The 19,049-nt window shown below is 43.8% G+C and overlaps 1 protein-coding gene across 4 annotated transcripts in view; it reads left to right on the forward strand.

Annotated features, from left to right (window-relative positions):
- The window catches only part of Kif13b (kinesin family member 13B), a 151,052-nt gene that overhangs the window by 8,173 nt on the left and 123,830 nt on the right, over positions 1-19,049 (forward strand). For 3 of the 4 annotated variants that reach the window (XM_042285017.2, XM_006988795.4, XM_016007205.3), the window contains exon 2: positions 8,078-8,171. In XM_042285017.2, coding sequence (XP_042140951.1) covers positions 8,078-8,171 — 94 coding nt within the window. Of the gene's footprint in view, positions 1-8,077; positions 8,176-19,049 lie in introns of all 4 variants that reach the window. The other variant, XM_076545188.1, reaches the window with a different exon arrangement.

Raw genomic sequence — 19,049 nt, forward strand, 5'->3', positions numbered from 1 at the left:
TTAAAGAGTTGAAAGTGAGAAGAATTGGGTGAGCTGAAAGGATAAGAGACAGTGTGGAGAAATGAGCTTGAAGGGGGCCGTGAATGGAGCTTAGTTGGTAGAATGCTTGCTTAGCAAGCATGGAGCCTGGCTTCCACCCCCAACACCATATAAAATGGGTGTGGTGGTACACGCCTGTAGTCCCCACAGGAGGAGGAGCTCAAGGTCATCCTTGGCAGCCACCTGGAACATAATAAATCCTGTCTGAAAGGAAACAGAAAGCACTGGAAGGACTCCACCAATATTTTATATCTATTGAGGGTAGTGGAGCTATATATAAGACTTTGTAAGTTTCCTCTCCTCCCCTCCCTCCCTCCCTCCCTCCCTCCCTCCCTCCCTCCCTCCCTCCCTCCCTCCCTCCCTCCCTCCCTCTTTCTCTTGCCCAGGCTGGCCTTAGCCTCCTGAATAGTTGGGACTGCAGCTGTGTGCCACCATGCCTGGCTCTTCCTCCTCCTTTTAAAAAGTAGTTAAAGTTTACGTACCAAAACTGGACTCTTCAGTGTCTTGGGACACTCAGAGCTTCATCCAAGCAGCAGTCACTCTTCATTCGTGGATCCCTTTTCATTTTGGAGGATTTACCTGTTCAGGCATTTTGTAAATGTCATACGACATGGAACAGACTTCTTCCAGTTGGCATGAGTTCAGGGCTTATCTGTGCTGTGTAGCATGAACCAAAACTCCATTCTTTTTATGTCTGAATAATATTTGATTATGCCTCATTTAGTTTATTCATTGACTAGTTGATGGGCATTTGACTTGTTCCCACCTTTTGGCTATTATGAGTCAAGCTGCTATGAACATCTGAGTATAAGTTTATTTATTTATTGTTTGTTTGTTTTTTAAGATAAGGTCACTATGTAGCTCTGGCTTGCCTGGAACTCACTTTGTATACCAGGCTAGCCTTGAACTTAACAGAGTTCTGCCTGCCTCTGCCTCCAGGATGCTGGGATTAAAGGTGTGTCCCAAATGCCTTGGCATAAGTTCAGCTTTTGACTCAGGTTCTTATGTGGCCCAGGTAGTCCTTGAACTCTTGTTCAACCTGTCTCCACCTCCATCTCTACCTCCCTCCTCTCTGGTGCTGACATCATAGGCTGTGTCACCTTGCCGGCCGGGCTTGTGTACAAGTTTTGTGTGGAGGTGTGTACTCATTTATTTTGCCTATGCATGGACACAGGAGTGGAGTTGCTCTGGCATACAGCAGTTCTTACTTTTGGGAACCGCTGATCTACACAGTAACGCACCTGCATCGCTGTATAGCCCCTCGTCAGTGCATGGAGGCTCCAAGGCCTTCCCATGGATGCTCACACTCAGTATGTCAGTGCAAGGACTGAACCCAGGGCCTTGCACTGCTCTGCCGGTGCTCTGCTCGGAGCTATTTTCCAGCCCTGTCTTGGAGGGTTTTAATCACCCCTTTGCAAATCCTGAGGTTGGTTTGTTTGGAGTGTTTGGGACCACATAAAAGTACTGTAACTCTTCACTCGGTCCCCTCTTCCCCTTAGCCCACATCACCTCTTCATTTCATCTTTTCAGTGCTCCCCGTAGTAGAGCTCAATTTCATTGTCATCATTTATTAGTTGAGTAGAGTTTGATATCCACTAATCTATAAAGGTAGAGATTACTTCTAATATGTGTTTATATGTTAATATATGGACGGCCATTTTGCTTTCCTTAAAGAGTATTACATGTGTTTATCAGGGAGCAGCACCTGTGGAGGTCAGAGGACAACTTGTAGGAGTGTTCTCTCCTTCCACCACGTGCATCCTGGGGATTAAACTCAGGCTAGGCAGCGCGGGCCTTTACCCACTGGCCCTCTTCCAGCTCCCAGTTTGCTTTTTACTGACATGGTGTCGTCAGGTTTTTGCCCCCACCTGGAACATTGGACCACAGTAAGAAGGGTCCAGAAACCTGCAATTAAAAGCGTAAGCCACTTCCTAAGCAGTGTAGGTAAATGAAGGGTTGGGCATGTAACATGGATGACTTGAAAACAGGACCACACATTACCTGCAGACTTTACAATTAAAAACTGAATCTCATAAGTGATTTGTTATCTTCCTTTACCAAATGGGCCCTAGAGGTGCTGAAGAGTCACTTAGGGCTAGCTTTTTAGTGACATAATTGGTAAGTACAGGGAGGGCATGGGCAATCTGGTTTGGGAATTAGAAAGGCAGATTACCAAATGGGCACCTCTGATCCTTCACTCACAAGTGAACGATCCATTTCCACAGACAGAACATGTGTTACATAAGGGGAGTGTCCCAGGCCCTGCCCATATTTTACTATGAAGTCATTGGGGTGCAAGCCATGACCGATTTGTACATCGAAGAAAGACTTGTTTCAAATCATTGCTCACTCTTACATGGTGACTAACACACTGGCTGAATAAGCAGAGGTGTTAATTGTTGATACTTAATATTATGAATAATTTGACATGGAAAGGCATCCTACTTGGGAATTCTGGCCTGTAATAGTTTGGGAGCCTTGGATACTAATTCGGTACATTTCCTGCCCTTTTTAAAAAGGCTTATGAGTATATCAAAGTACCCGTAGTCCTGAGGATTATAAAGTCTGCTTAGTCATAACACAATATATTACTGATGGTTTCTAGTTGGTTGTTGGATATAGTGTTATTTAAATCTCAATCTTGTTACTTTAGGTTTCATTATGAATAAACATGCCCATGTTACTTATTGTAATAACGACCAGTATTTGGTAATGTTTTAACATTGTAAGTGGATTGGTCAGAGGCATTAAGGATGTTTCACACTGAATCACCATTACCACCATCCATGAGCAGAGCCTTTTCACATTATAAAATCAGGTGTGGTAACATATAACTAATCCCAGCACTTGGGAGGTAGGGGGCAGAGCAGAGGCTGGGGGATTGCTGCAAGTTTCTTTGGCCAGCTTGGCCTACAGTGTGGAACCCTGGCTCACCTCTCCACCCCCAAACTTTGAAACTGCATAACTATTATCTGCTTAACGCCCTGTCTGTCCTCCCGCCCTGGGCACCCACCATTCTCCTTTTTGTCTGTGACTCTGACTCTGGGACCTCATGTGAGTGTATCTCACATATGGTCCTTTCTTTTTGTGACTGTTTCATTCAGTTCACTCAGCATAGTGACCTTAAGGTTCATCCCTGAAGTGGGTGTGGTGTCGCATACCTGTGACCCCAGCCCTTGGGAGTAGAGACACGAGGATCAGGAGTTCAAGGACAGCCTCAGCTATATATAGAGAGCATGAAAGGCTAGCCTGGGTTACATGGGACTCTGTCTCAAAAACAAATATAGCATGTACCAGAATTTCTTTTTTTTTTTAAAAAGCTGAATAAAGCCAGGCTGTGGTGGCACACGCCTTTAATCCCAGCAGTCCTGAGGCAGAGGCAGGTGGATCTCTGTGAGTTCAAGGCCAGCCTGGTCTACAGAGTGAGTTCCAGGACAGGCTCTAAAGCTACACAGAGAAACCCTGTCTCAAAAAACCAAAAAAAAAAAAAAAAAAAAAAGCTGATTAATGTTATGTGTGTGTGTTCCCAAGTGCGCATGCACACACATGCACACGCATGAGTATGTATTATACACATGTTGTCTATCCAATCATTCAGTAATGGATTCTTGGTTTTCATCCATTTTTAGAGAATATGAATAATGCTGCTATGAATGAACTCCTTAGCTTATTTTTACAGAGGCAGTACATAGGCCGCCCCCTCCCATGGTATATATGCACATGTGTATGTCAGTGTGTGCCCAATCAGAGGCTAGAGGGTGATGTCAGATGTCTTCCTTATTTTTTGAGATGCAGTCTCATTGAGCTTGTCATTTTGCTCCAGCCATGCAAAACTTTTTAGGTGGGTGTTAGGGATTGAACTCAGATTCTCATGCTGAGTAAAGTACTCTGACCCATGGGGCCATCTCTCTAGCCCCTAAAATGCTGTTTTCAGAAAACCAGCCTTCAAGCTCTCCAGACCTCACTGCTTGTGTGGGTGTGTAAGCCCTGACACATGCTAAACAGCCCGTGAAAAGCTTTCCTTAGTATCTGTCCACCAGTTGACGGAACTGGGGTGGGAAGTTTATTTGGTAAATATTGAGCTATGAATGTGGTTTCTCACTCCTGTAATCCAACATTCCAGAGGCAAGAAACAGGAGGATGGCTTTGCCTTCCAGTCTGGGCTATAGTGTTAAATGCCTTCTCAAGAAAACCGTTACCCACCACAACATTTGATTGTTTTAATCAAATAAATAAGCAAAACCCCCCAAGCTAGTAAAGAACTTCAGATAGCTGTTTATGTGTTAAAGGCTGCCTTTGAGGGACATGTAGGGATATTGATAAATGTAGATGTCTTTAGGATAAATGAATTTATGTTTGATGTTTTAATTATTAAGTGATATTTGGTGATGACAGTTTCCAGCTTCTTAGTCATACCATCTAATGCTCCCAAATTATTAATTGGATCTGATGACCTACATGTGTGAGTGTTGCAGAGGGAAACGCTGTTGCCAGGTTTTAGGCACACACTTGTAACCCAGAACATGGCAAACTGAGGTAAGAGGATCATGGTTTGATTCCAGCCTGGGAGAAAGCAATGCCCTGTCGGAAAAGAGGCAGGGTGGAGGTGGCAAGCAGGGCAGAAGCATCCAGATGTATGGATGTTGAAGGAAAATGTTTAGATTCCTTGAATCCTCTCTTAATTCAAGAAAATGTGGTCATACATTCTTAGGGAAAACCCGGTTTTGCAGGTAGGCAGGAGGCATTCTTAGCAAACTCAAAGCAACACTGACTTTGTGGTGGGTGGTGAGATTGTAGGCTCTGAGTCAGTGTTTCCGGAGCTTTACTGGTGTGCTTGTGTAATAAAGATCTGTGTGAGGGACCAGCTAATGCAGTGTGGTCAGATACCACTGGGCAAGCTTATTAGCAAATCCCCATGGTGTTCATGTTCTAGCTCAACCCACAGAAGCAAAGAAGAGCTAGAGTGTTTGAAAAGTTGCCCCCAGTGCCTGGCCTTTTTTGCCTCTCTCCGGGGACTGTCTAGAGCTGGTTGAATGATAAAGCATTGCAAGTAGACTTCAAGGCTGACTGGCCACCACAGAACACAACCACCTCTTTTGGAATTAATCTTTTACATCTAGGTAAAGCTGAAGAAAAATCGAATAGTTGATATGGGAAGTTAACTTAGGCCTGGCAAAAGAGGGGCTTGTCTTATTTTGTATTTGTTATGTAAGCTAAAGTGAGTAAAAGCTTGGCTTCTCTGACACGGAAATACTGTATCACAAACATGACATAGACATTTGGCCAAGGTTATTTGGGAAATACAACTGAGTCCATAGAGCACAGCCCCTCTCCTAAGAGCTTATCTTTTGCCAGTGGGGAGTAAGGCAGGCTGCAGCAATTTCATTCTTTGGGTCAGACAAATAGAAGAAAATGAAAATAGGAAAACAAAAACATGTGACGGACTGTTCTGTTTTAAACAGCTGTGTTCAGCCATAATTCACACTCAGACGATGTAGCCAGCTCTGTGATCTGCAGTTCACTTGACTGTATACTCCTGGACACACTTTGTCACCCTCAGAGGAAAACTAGACCTGTAGCAGTCACTCCTTTGCACCAGACAGCCATTGTTTACACAGTTCTCCACTTGGGTGTTTAGATCGAATGGAATCTCATAATAGATTTCATGTGATTCTTTTGTGACTGTTAAAATGTTTGTACTAGCCAGGCAGTGGTGGCACACGCCTTTAATCCCAGCACTCGGGAGGCAGAGGCAGGCGGATCTCTGTGAGTTCAAGGCCAGCCTGGTCTACAAAGCGAGTTCCAGGAAAGGGGCAAAGCTACACAGAGAAACCCTGTCTCAGAAAACCAAAAAAAAAAAAAAAAAAGTTTGTACTATTACTATTCTTACTATTATTGTGTGTGTGTATATGATGTGTATGTGCAGGTGTGAGCATGCCATGGTGTATGTGTGGAGGTCAGCTTGGTTCTCTCCTTCCACCTTTACATGGGTAACAGGGTTGGAACTCAGGTTGCAGTCTTGCGTTTTAAGTGCCTTGGCCTATCGAGCCATCTTACTGGCCTGTGACTGTCTGTTTTCACTCAGTGTAAGCCTCAGGAAGTAGTAGCTTGTATCAGTAGTTCATTCATTTTATTTCATTACTTTAAAATGTATTGTTGTGTGTACTAACCTGCCTACGTGGGGATGAGAGAACAGCTTCGTGGAGTTGATTCTTTTCTTCCACTGTGAGTTCCAAGGGCAGAATGCAGGTCATCAGGCTTGCCCATCAAGCCCTCTCCCTGCTGAGCCATCTCTCTGGCCTCATGCATTTTAATTATTGAATAACGTTCCATTCTGTGGCAGTTCACATTGTCTGTATTTTGCTTGATGGACTTTGGGGTTGTTTCTTTTTCTACTTTATGCAAGATATATGACTGTGAACATTCTGTCTGGGAGTTTTTGTGTGGATGCAGGTTTCTATGTTTCTCTTGGACATGTGTCTAGGAGTAGAATTGCTGGGTTGTATGATGACCCTGCTTAGCCTTTTTAGGAACTGTTTTCCCAAGTACTGCCCCATTTCCATGCCAGACATGCGCCTTCTGCACATCCTTGCCAACCTTTGTTTTTGTCTTGTTGATTATAGTTCTGAGTGGGTGTGAAGGGGCATATCATTGTGGTTTGGTTTGTCTTTCTCTGGTGTCTAGTGCTGCTGCATGTCTTCCTGTGCTTACTGGGCATTTTTGTACTTTTTTGGAGAGTTGTCTATTCTGATACTTTGCCCATTTGAAAATTGATTATTCATCATTTTTAATTATTGAAGTGTAAGTGTAAGACTTTTGTTGTTGTTTGAGACAGTATTTCTACCCTAGGCTGGCCTCCACATTCCCATACATCTGAGGGTCTTCTTCAACTCCAGATCCTTCTGCCTCTACTTCCCCAGTGCTGGATTCCAGGTCTGCACCTCCATGTGCAGCTAAGAGTTCTCTACATATTCTAATGCAAGTCCCTTAGCATATAGGTGCCATTGGCAAACTTCTTGTCAGTTCTCTGTGTGGTCTTTTCTCTGTCTGTCTGACCCCCACTCCTGCCCATATTGCTGAGAATCAAGGGATTGAACTTAGGCCTCCTGAGTTCTTTCCACTGAGCTATAGCCCCAGTCCCTGCCTTGAATGCCCCTGTGCTTGGGGCTTTACTGCCGACTTAGCAGTATGAAGATTTTGTTTATGAACATAGAATGCCTTTCCATTTATTCAAGTCTTTAACTCTTTTCAAATGTGTTTTGGAGTTTTCAGTATACAAATCTTGAGTTTCTTTTCAATTTATTCTTTTTTTTTTTTCCTTCGGTTTTTCGAGACAGGGTTTCTCTGTGTAGCCTTGTGCCTTTCCTTGGAGCTTGCTTTGGAGACCAGGCTGGTCTCAAATTCACAGAGATCCGCCTGCCTCTGCCTCCGAGTGCTGGGATTAAAGGTGTGCGCCGCCGCCGCCCAGCTCAATTTATTCTTAATTAAAAATTTTTGATGCTATTTTAAGTGCAATTATTTTTTAATTACATTTTCATAGCTGGTGGGTGTGTAGAAACACAACTGGTGCTTCTATATTTGAAAGCATATTATGTGCATACACACACACACACACACACACACACACACACACACACACACACACACACACACGCACACACTGTTTGGTCTTTTTCTAGTGGGTCCTGTAGGACTTTTCTGTACACAAGGCGGAACCATCTGCAAATAGAGAGCTCCTGCCTGCCTGCCTTCCCGGTCTGAATGCTTGTGTTCGCCTTTCTTGCCTGACTGCCCTGACTAGAACGTCTGGAGCAGTGGTGAGCAGAGTGTGAGCAGTAAACATCCTTGTTCTGATGGTGGAAGTTAGGCGGTCTAGTCCCTCGCCATCAAGTGTGATGTTAGCTTTATTAGATTGAGAAAGTGCCCTTCTATTCTTAGGATATTTCTCATGAAACACTGTGGGATTTCTGTTAAATACTTTCCCCCAAATTATTCATTTCCTAAACATGGCTTTTCTTTTCTTACTTTTTATCTGCAGAAATTGACTTACATACCAAATGTGTGGTGGATGTCGAAGCAAACAAAGTTATTCTGAATCCTGTAAATACAAATCTTTCCAAAGGAGATGCCCGGTAAGTTAAGAAACATGTTCACTGAAATCATCAGTGGTTCCTGGACACACCTGGGGTGCTCTCTAGAGATACATGGCTGCCTACCAGGAGGCTGTCCCCAGGCTGCAGATGAGTAGCAAGAGAATGTCAGGAGGTTTCAGGCAGAGCTCTGGACAGTGGAAACTCAGAGAATTGTGAGCATTGTGGGCTGAAGTGATTGAAGCAGGCTTCAAGCAGGTGGTGCTGGCTGCAGGTCCAGGCAGGTGGGCAGCAGAGAGGGCAGGAAGGGAGCCTGTGCGCTGATTCCTTGGTGAGGAGGCTCCTCCGTAGGCCTGCCCAAATCCTGTCATCTGTCGGGGCAGCCCTCAGAGGGTTGTCTCCTCTAAATACAGGGGAGCTGGAGACCACCTGATTTACTTATTGCACATTGCTAACAGGGTGTAAAGGGACACCCTGATTCTGTCAGGCTGAGGACAAATATTTCAGCATCACTTGTGGATTTCGGCAAATGTATGAACAGAAGAAAAGAGGGAGGGGTGAGTTGGGAAAGAACAAATGAGATTGTCTTTTTCTCAAAAAACGGAGTGAAATTAATTAGATCAACTAAGTTGGGCTCAGAATATAGAAACACCAGGAAGCAGACAAGGAGATTTACCTTGTAGCCCAGGCTGGCCTTGAACTTACAGTTTTCTGCTTCCAGCTTCCTGAGTGCTGGCTTATAGGTGTACACCACCACAACTGTTGCATGAAATCTAATAGGTCTTAAAATAAAAACCTGGAGCCAGATATGGGGGTAATGCTGAAAGAGCAAAGAGACAAAGGAACAAGCCACTGCCACTTCTCACCTCGCCAACTCCATAAATCCTCTGAATGTCTCTGAGTCCTCAGCCGTAAAGCGCTTCTGCCGAAAAAGCTTTAGTTCCTGTCTCCTCATGCCTTATATACCCTGCCCAGCCATATTACTTCCTTCCTAGTGCTGGGATTAAAGGCTTGTATGCTTTCCAAATACAGGTAGCAGAGGCATGAGATCTCAAGTGCTGGGATTAAAGGTGTGTGCCACCACTGCCTGGCTCTGTTTCTCTCCTAGACTGAGTCAATCTCATGTAGTTCAGGGTGGCTTTGAACTCACAGAGATCCAGGTGGATCTCTGCCTCCCAAGAGCTAGGATTAAAGGTGTGTGCTACCACTGCCTGGCATCTGTGGTTAATCTAGTGGCTTGTTCTGTTCTCTGATCTTCAGGCATATTTTCTTAGGATGCGCAGTACATCACCACACACACCTATCTCTGCTTTGTAGTTTTGTTATGCAGTTTTTGAGAACTAGGAGCAGGAGGTGAATTAGGAGAAGCTGGTACTGTAGGAAGCAGGGTAAAACAGGGAAGAAGGGTTTTATGGGGATCATCTGTGTGGCGACTTGGAAAAGTCGGGAGGGGGAGACTTTCTGCCCTGGTGCCCCATGCAAAGTAGATATTCTGTAAATATTGTGGATAGTGCAGCTTGTGACACTTGATGGTGATCTTTTGATTTGAGGTCCAGCAATCGCTGGACTTGGGGCCAGAGATTCTGAATTGAGTCCTTCCATACCTGTCATGTAGCTAGTCCCCCCACTGCCCTTAGATAGGGCCTCACTTTGTAGTCAAAGCTAGCCTGGAACCCATAGAAATCCTTTTGCCTCAGCCTCCTGTGTGGTTAGATTATAGGCGTGAGCTGCCCTGCCTGGCTTATAGCTAGTTATTTTTAATTTATTTGAACCAAATCTCTAAGTTGCCAGATTTACCTATTTCATAGAATAATTTTTTCCTTCAAAGATCAACTTAATGTTTGGTCAAACGTTTTGTAAAGTGCTTTGCAAATGTTTATTGTACTGGTGGTAGAGATATTTCTTAAGTGTCTCTAGTGATAAGGATTATGGGTTATGTTGTTAATAACATGTTAAGGGTATATATAGTCTTGTAAAATATGATACTGGGAGTCTGGGGAGGTAGCTCAGTTTGTAGAGTGCTTGCCTCACCCACACAGGGCCCTGTGTTCAATGCCCAGCACCATATAAACCAGGTATGGTGGACACTGTAATCTTAGCACTCAGGAGGTGGAGGCAAAAACGATCAGAAATTTAAGGTTGTCTTTGGGCTCATAGTGAGTTAGAGGCTAGCCTGGGCTACCAAAAGAGGCTGCTGGGATTTCAGGCTGGCCAGTAAAATGCACCATGGCTCTGAGGGGCATTGCTTTTGGTTATTTTCACTTCTGGGACTTGGAGTGGAGATGCCTTATGTACATGGAGATCAGAAGTCAGCAACCAACAGGAGTTGGTTCTCTCTTTCTTCCATGTGATTCCCAGGGATCGAGCTCAGGCTCGGTTGCAGGTGCTCTTACCCAATGAGCATCTCTGGTTTAGAGAAGGAAGCATTTCAGCCCTTGAAATTAGGTTCTAAGGATAGCATTGGTAGGGGGACAGGTAGATATGGCCACCACCTCTTTGGGTGCAGTCTGTCAGATTGTGGGATGTAGCTGCCTGAGAAGGTGATTGAAATGGAGTGAGACATAGAACTTAAAACAGTGTGCCTGTTCCTTGAGGTCTCTGAAAGAAGCAACACTTTCTGATTCTATAGATTATTTTGAATGTTTTTTTTCTCTCTGATACAGTAAGAATAGAAATTTGGATATTATTTACTATTGTAGAATATGCTCCTATTAAAAGGTCCAAGAAGGATTAAATGTAATTATATGTAATTGTTTTTGGTCAAGTAAAGTTAAGCAACTTGACTTTTGAGACTGGGTATCCCTATATAACTATGCTCCCAGGCTCGCCTTGAACTAGTTAGTGGTCTTCCTACCTCTTTCAGAGTGCTGAGACGTAGGCATATGCCATCATGCCCAGCTTTGAAACATAGACTTTTAGAGAACAAATTTTCATTGAAGTATATACATGTACAGAGAAGTGCATAGCTTGTGGAGTTTTTATAAGTTGGATCTCCTTCTACAACTGGTACCATGTCGAGGAAAAAAGCCAGTGGATTGCTCAGTCAGTAAGTGCTTAACACCAAGCCTGGTGACCTGAAACCCACTGTGGAAGGAGAGAACTGACTCCTGAAAGCTGTCCTCTGACCCTCGCAAGAGCAGTAAACAACATAACAGTGAGAAAAAGAAACGGAACATTGCTGGTGTGCAAAAGACTACTCGATGAGACCTCCCTCTCCACCCCCTCCCTTTCTTCTACAGGGTCTCACTATTTCTGCCCTGGAACTTGATAGCTAGACCAGGCTGGCCTTGAACTTGTAGTGACCCTCTTGCCTCTGTCTTTTGCTTGCTGGGCATGTTCCATCACAGCTGGCTTGCTTGCTCCCTCCCTCCCTCCTTCCCTCCCTCCTTCTCTCCCTCCCTCCCTCCCTCCTTCCTACCCTCCTTCCCTTCCTCCCTCCCTCCCTTCCTTCTTTCCATTTATAATATCAAGTTGAAAGTGAAAATAGAAAATTCAAATGTAGGAGTCAGTTGCATATGCTAACTTCTTTAAATTTGTAAAGAAATAGGGGCTGGGTGGTGTTGGTGCACACCTTTAATCCCAACACTCAGGAGACAGAGCCAGACGCATCTCTGTGAGTTCAAGGCTAGCCTGGTCTACAGAGCAAGATTCAGGACAGCCACCAAAACTACACAGAGAAACCCTGTCTCAAAAAACCAAAAAAAAATAAAAAATAAAAAAATAAAAAAAAGGAAGGAAGGAAATTATAAATTAAGAGGTTAAAGTAGTTTGATTTTGAGTACTAAATTTTTTTTTCTTTAAACTTTTTTTTAGGATTTGTGTGTGTGTGTGTGTGTGTGTGTGTGTGTGTGTGTGTGTGTGTGTGTGTGTCTGTGTGCCCTTATGTGTGCAGGTGCCTGCTGAGGTGAGAAGAGGGTGAGGGTATCAGAACCTTTGGAACTGGAGTTAGAGGTGGCTGTGGGCCACCCTCTGTGGGTGCTGGGAACTGACCTCTGACCTCTGCAAGAGCAGCAGTGCTGTTAACCACTGAGCCATCTCTCCAGCCCTGCCTTAAACTTTTATTAATGATATTAACTAGCTTGTAGAGTGCAGAGTAATGGAGCACAGTGTCACGGGATATATATATATATATATATATATATATATATTATACTAGATATGTAGTATATATATAATATATACTAGAGAACTAGGGTTTTTAGTTAACATGGAAGTGTTTACATCAGTATTCCCAGCGCTGGGAGGCTGAGGCAGGCAAGAGGATCGCCAGCCTGAACTACATAATGAGTACAGGGCTAGCTTGGGTTTTATACTAAGTTCCAGGTGCACAGTGAACCCTCTAGAAATGTCCACTGTTACTCTTAGTATGCTATTATTGTACTTGTACTGCATTTAAGTTGAAGTCCGTGCTGTATTTGGTGAGCTATAATAGAGTTTAATAAAGGTGATGAATATTTAAAAAATCAAAACATATATTTACTTAGAACTTGTGTATCTGCAGCTGTCAAGAAGTTACCTAGGTTCTAGAAAATTTTCAGCCTTTCAGGATCAGAAATTTAGAAATAAAGATTATTAGGGCTGGAGAGATGTCCCAGTGGGGCTTCCTGCTTCTGTAGAGGACCCAGGTTTTGTTTCCAGCACCACATGATAGATCACAGCTGCACATAATTCAGTTCAGGGTTCTGATGTTGTCTTTTTGATCCATAGACTCCTGCACACACATGGTGGCACATAAACTCACGAAGGTATAATAAGATAATAGTGGGCCTGGCGGTGGTGGTGCACGCCTTTAATCCCAGCACTCGGGAGGCAGAGCCAGGATAATATTTGTGAGTTCAAGGCCAGCCTGGTCTATAGAGCAGGATCCAGGACAGGTCCCAAAGCTACACAGAGAAACCCTGTCTTGAAAAACAAGCAAGCAAACAAACAAACAAAAAGAATAATAAATAAGTCTTTAAAAAGGTGTGTGTGTGTGTGTGTGTGTGTGTGTGTGTGTGTGTGTGTGTGTGTGTGGTCAGAGGATAACTTTATGGGGTTGGTTCTCTCCTTCTACCTTTACAGGGGTTCAGAGGATCAAATTCAGGTCATTGGGCCTCTCAACAAGTGCTTTTACCTACTGAGTCATTTCACTGGCCCAGGATCTAAAAACTTTATTGAGTTTTCCCAAAGTTGATTGGACACTTAATGACTAATTTGCCTTCTCTTAACAAGACAGCTCCCCTGGGCAGAAGAGTGAGCTCAGTCGTCGGTAAGCACTTGCCATGCAGTCCTGAAGACCTACATTTAGTCCTAAGAACCCACATAAAGAAACGGGGTGGTGTCATACATTTGTAATCCCAGCACTGGGGAGACGGAATGGGCAGATCCTTGGGGCTCGCTGGAGAGCCGGCCCAGCCTCCTTGTCAAGCTCCAAGTCAGGGAGAGACCTTGTTCAAACACAAGGTGGACAGAATCTCAGAAAGCACCCAAGATTGTTCTTTGACCTCTACATGCATGTGCACCTGTACACACGTGTGTACACACACCAGACAGGACCTTTGATTTTGTGTTAGCGTCAACTGTGTAAGTATCTCAGCTTAATTTCCAATTTATTTTACTGAAAAAATAAAAAAAGATGGCTGTCTTATCCCTTCCCAGTGACCTCCAGTCTTTTGTTCTTGTCTAGATTTTGTCCTATGGCAAACAAGATGGCATTGCTTTTGTTTCCCGTGTGTCCCTGTTACTGACACGGCTTCTTCTTGAGCCTGCCTTCCTTTCAGGTGTGGTCCCCTCCCCCCACCGCAGCCACTTCTGCTTGACCTACAGCTGAGTGTACTGCAGCCCAGTTCTTCCACTGGCCACCTAGACTCAGCTCCGACTCTACAGGTTAAAGGCCACAGTTCTTAACAAGATTGCACAACACACCAGCCTAACTGTGGGTCCTCAGCATGTCCACTTTCTGGGTGGATTTTGATCGCTAGCTCCCATGTTCCTTTCTGATGCTCACAGAATGCAGGAAAGCAGTCCATCTGAAACTGCTTTTTTTTGGTGCTGGGGCAGCTCAGAGGTAGAATGTGTGTGTACAGGAGGCTCCGGGTTCAGTCTCCAGAGCCAGAACATAGAAATACAGTGAACTACTGTACACTATACAAGATCCAAATCAGAAAGATCAGGATCTGAAGAGACACAGGGCCAGGTCTGCGTGGAAATGGGGAATTCTATACCTTTTCACATGCAGTCAGTGTATGCCATCATCCCAGCACACCCAGGTTTTCACTAGCCAGGGAGGGGCCGGTGAGCTTCTGTGTTCAGAATTTGTAAATATTTTAAATTTATTATCATTGTGTATATGTGTACACGGTGTGCGTGTGCGTGTGTGTGTGCGCGCGCGCGCGCGCGCGCGCGCGTGCGCACGTGTGCGCACACACACACACACACACACACACACACACGCACGTTTGTGTACACCTGTGCCATGGTGTGTGTGGAGGTCAGAGGACAGCCTTATGAAGTCAGTTTTCTTCTTCACCTTTACATGGGTTAGGTTGCCAGGTTTATACAACAAATACTTTTACTTACTGAGCCAGTGAGATTCTTTTTAAATCAGGGCTTTCAGTAGAAAGGTGTAGTTAGATTATTAGTCAAATGGTTGAACTGCCCCTAATCCTTGGCCTTCCACCAAAGGTGGAAAGGTTGGTATGTGACTGACAACCCTAACTCCTGGTTAGAGGCTAATTCTCAAGGGCGTCAGACTGCATGGTCTGTGACTGGCTTCTTTTACTCAGGTGTCACTTGAAGTTTATCCCTGCTATGGCTTTGTCTAGTACTTCGTTTTTAAAGCGGACTATGTCTTGCATACCCGTTCAGCTGTTGGTGGACATTGGGTTGTTTTCGGTTCTTGTGGCTTTGTGAATAATGCTGCCTGGGTACTTGATTTACATGGACATGTGCTTTCATTTCTCATAGGTGGGTATCTAGGCATAGAATTGTTGGGTCATATGGAAACTCTATACTTAACCTTTCAGAAACTACCAAAGTCCTTGTACCATGTCATGTTCTCACTAGGTTCAGGAGGGGTGGTTTCTTTGGGTCACTATGAGGATAATGGTGGTACCTCTGGCTAATTGGGGAGTGAGTGTCTTCCCTGAAGCTACAATGAAAAAACAAAATAAAACATTGTGCTGTCCAAACAAAACAAGTCTGGCCAGCTTCAGCCCTTGGCTACCGATCTGAATCCCATGTTCTGGTAAACCGGAATCTGGTTACTTCTATTAAGCAGGACTTTTTGGAAAGGTTTTTAAAGGTTGATCAAAACTTGAAGACTATAGCATGAAGGAAGGTCTAAAGAATGAAGGTTTATGTACCTGTCAGCTCAGTTCAGGAAGTCTCCTCTGAATGCTCTAACCTTGCCTCATCTCTTCCTCGTTTTTAACCCTTCTCCTCTGCACCTTGGTTTCCTCAGTTCGTTTTTAGTCTTCTCCTTGAATTTCTCTGCTGTTTCACTGTGTATGTGTTTGTAGATCGTGTCCACAATATCAGGTGTTCATGAATGCCTTTTTCTGTGAAAAGCCTGAAGCGTGACTTGGAAAAGATTGGCCACCTTATAAAAGCTAATGTCTGGTTTCTACACGCAAAAGGCTAAAAGGATATAGTATTAATATTACTGTCTATTTGTGGGGAGGACAGTGATAACTTGGTATTATTTCATCAAATGCTGTTTGTCTTTTTCTTTTTTTTTCTTTTTTTTTAAATCAGGAGACCCAAAGCTTCCCCCTTCTGTGTCTTGTTGGCAGTGACTTTCCATCCAGTGTGGCTGTGGGAATGTTTTAGTGTACCTCTGATTCTTTGAAGAGATTGCATCTCTCAGAGGGGCCACTTTAAACATCAGCCTTGAATCCTGAAAAGGAAAGACCTCTCATGTCAGCTGCACTTCTAGTTGCTCGGCCAGTTCCTCCGGTTTCTTGTTTAGCCCTCTGTTTCTGTTCCAACTATGTGCTGTGTGCAGCTGTGGGTGCATGGCTGTTTGTTAATGCCGTGCTTGGTTGGGAAAGTGTGAGTCTTCCTTTGTGACTCTCTCATACCAAGTGTCAGATCTTGCAAATAGAACTTTCTGAAGTTGAAAGCCTTTGGAGATCTAGATATCAAGATATTGAGGCAGGAATGAATGGTGGTCCACACCTGCAATCCAGCACATGGGAAGTGGCAGCAGTAGTATAAAGAACTCAAGAATAGCCTCAGTTCCATATGGACTCTGAGATTAGCCTGGGAATTCATGAGAGCAGTCTCAAAAAACGCAAAAGAATAACAGCACCCTCTGCCAATACTTCAAGATCTTGAGTCACCAGACACTGATTTCTCTAGTGTCCCACTACATTGGGGCAGACTCCAACAAGGATGGCACAGGGGTGTCTCTGCTTCTATAGTAGACATAGAGTGCTCCCCTGTCCTCCATGCTTGAAACTAATAATGAGAACAGTGTGGAGGTTATGACTGCTGGTAACGAGGGGTGTGTCTGAGATGTGGATCTCAGTCCACTTAGTAAAGTCATTAAAAACCTTTGTTCCTCTGGTGTGTTAAGAGGCATCAGTTTAGTCAAGCTCATTAGGTAATTAATGAATATCTAATACAAGCAAAGCATACCCCTTTTCGCTCTGATCCTGGGGGGTGTGCAGATTGGAGCTTGTAAAACACACTGAGAAGTGAGATGACTGTTTGGTTTCTCTTGCACAATGTACTGGGGGAGGGCTTATGCTGATAATTTATTTGAAACACATGAAGTCATTTTCCGACTAATACCTTATTAGTGGAAGGCATCATTAGGTCATATTAGATAATGACTTTTTAAAATTTCTCTGTGGCTAGATGGATGATCATTTAAACGGAGATTTTAATTGAAGGAAGTCATGCAAAATGTAATTATGGCATTCACAATGGACATGCCTGTTCTCTCTGCTGTGAAATGGCCTGTGTGAGGCTAACAGTTCTGCCTGCATAGAAGGTGGTCCTCTGGAGACTCATACGTGTCTGATTTAATTTCATAAGAGACTTTCCCCCGGGAGGCTGTCTACCCTAATTATGTGGGGAGGGCTGGAGCATGATTTTGTGCTCAAGAGGTTGTAGATGGCTCTGTACATCCTCCCATTTACAGAAATACTGTGATGGCTGAGCATGTAAATCATGTATGTTTGAATATGGCTATGAAGAAGAGTCAGGGAAAACTGTAAACAAAATATTTATGGTTGAATGCAGCTCATTGTGTTGTTAATAGAAACATATAATCAAATTACTGTAAGTATAGATTTTGCCAAGTTTGACCAGCACAGCCTAGCAGGCTGCTAAACTGATCTATTTGATAGCTTGTTAGTAAAGCTTTCTGAATAAAGAGTATGAAGAGTAGCTGCCACAGAATCAATACTTGATGTATATATATACATTTATTTATGCTTGAGACAGGGTCTCATGTAGTATTCAATATGTAGCTGAGGATGGCCTTGAACTTCTGATCCTCCTGTCTACCTGTCCACAGGCTTGGATTAGAATTTATTTATATTTTATCATCATAGTTGGAGATATGAGTATTGTCTTGCTCATGCTTTTATGACTTTCAGTGGTAATAAAAAGGAATAAACTTTAGAAAATGCAGTGAGGATGCTTACATTTGGTAGAACGAGGACTCCATGTTATGCGAGCAGATAGTAAGTCTACACCAAGTAAGTTATAGCTTTTGGGAATCCCTGAATTCTAAATTCAGCATAAAATGGTCAGTGTATGATCTACTAGAAAAAATAGATTTATTTATTTAATTATAAATAAAGCTTGAGCAGCTCCTAAGCCCTGACATTAGAGCCTTGTTGCTCTGTTTTGTTCTTTTTTGGCATCTGTATCAGTTACTTTCTCATTGCTGTGACAAAAACGACTTAAGGGAGGAAGGGTTATTTTGGCTCACCATTTGTGGGCACAGTCTATCGTGTCAGGGAAGGTATAGGAACATGGCTCTAGTGTAGGCAGAGTTTTCCTGTTCCGGGAGCTGTTTCCAAATCACCACACAGAGGCTTATATTACTTGTAAATGCTGAGCCAATAGCTCAGGCTTATTACTAACTAGCGCTTACATTTTAAGTTAACCCATATTCCTTATTTACGCGCTACCATGTGGCAGTACCTTTATTAGCATATGTGCATTAGATGCACGTTCATCTCTTGCTCCCTCTGCCTCTGGCTGGCAACAACTCTTGACTCTGCCCTTCCTCCTCCCAGAGTCCTCGGTGTCTGGCTGTCCCACCTATACTTCCTGCCTGGCTACCAGCCTGTCAGCTTTTTATTAACCACTGAGAGTAATACATATTCACAATGTACAGAAGGACTATTCCACAGTACTCTAGCTATGACAGGAACATGAGTCAACTGGTATCCTCACGAGGCAGAGAAAGGCATGCTGGTGCTCAGCTGACTTCTTCCTTTTTCCTTTTTATTCAGTCCAGGACCCAAGCCTCTGCAATAATGCTGCCTAAATTCAGAGTGAGTGGGCCTTCCTTCCCCAGTTCAACCTTTCCAGAGGTATCGGGGGTGTCTCCCACATGATTCCAACCACCACAGAATGTCTCCCTCACCCCTTTAAGGCTCTTTGTCCTCCTGTCGTAGGCTCCAGAGTAGAAGCTGGACTACCCCTGGTGCAGTTACATTTCAAGCCAAGGCAGAGGCACTCATGGAGAAATGTGATGTGGAAATGCAATCAATTCATAGTACTCATGGAAGATTTTCTCATCAGCTCAACATTTGTGCATCCAGTGTCCCCACATTGAGCCAAGAGTTAGGATGATCTGTTAGCCTTTACTTACATGTAGTCATGATGTCAATCATTGGACAGCAAAGCTGGAAAGTGGAGAGCAGTCACACGTTCTCCATGGCTTTGCAGACTCAGAGTGAAGTAGTGTGGCTTTAT

This window comes from Peromyscus maniculatus, chromosome 9, assembly GCF_049852395.1.
Source record: "Peromyscus maniculatus bairdii isolate BWxNUB_F1_BW_parent chromosome 9, HU_Pman_BW_mat_3.1, whole genome shotgun sequence".
Classification (NCBI taxonomy): domain Eukaryota; kingdom Metazoa; phylum Chordata; class Mammalia; order Rodentia; family Cricetidae; genus Peromyscus; species Peromyscus maniculatus.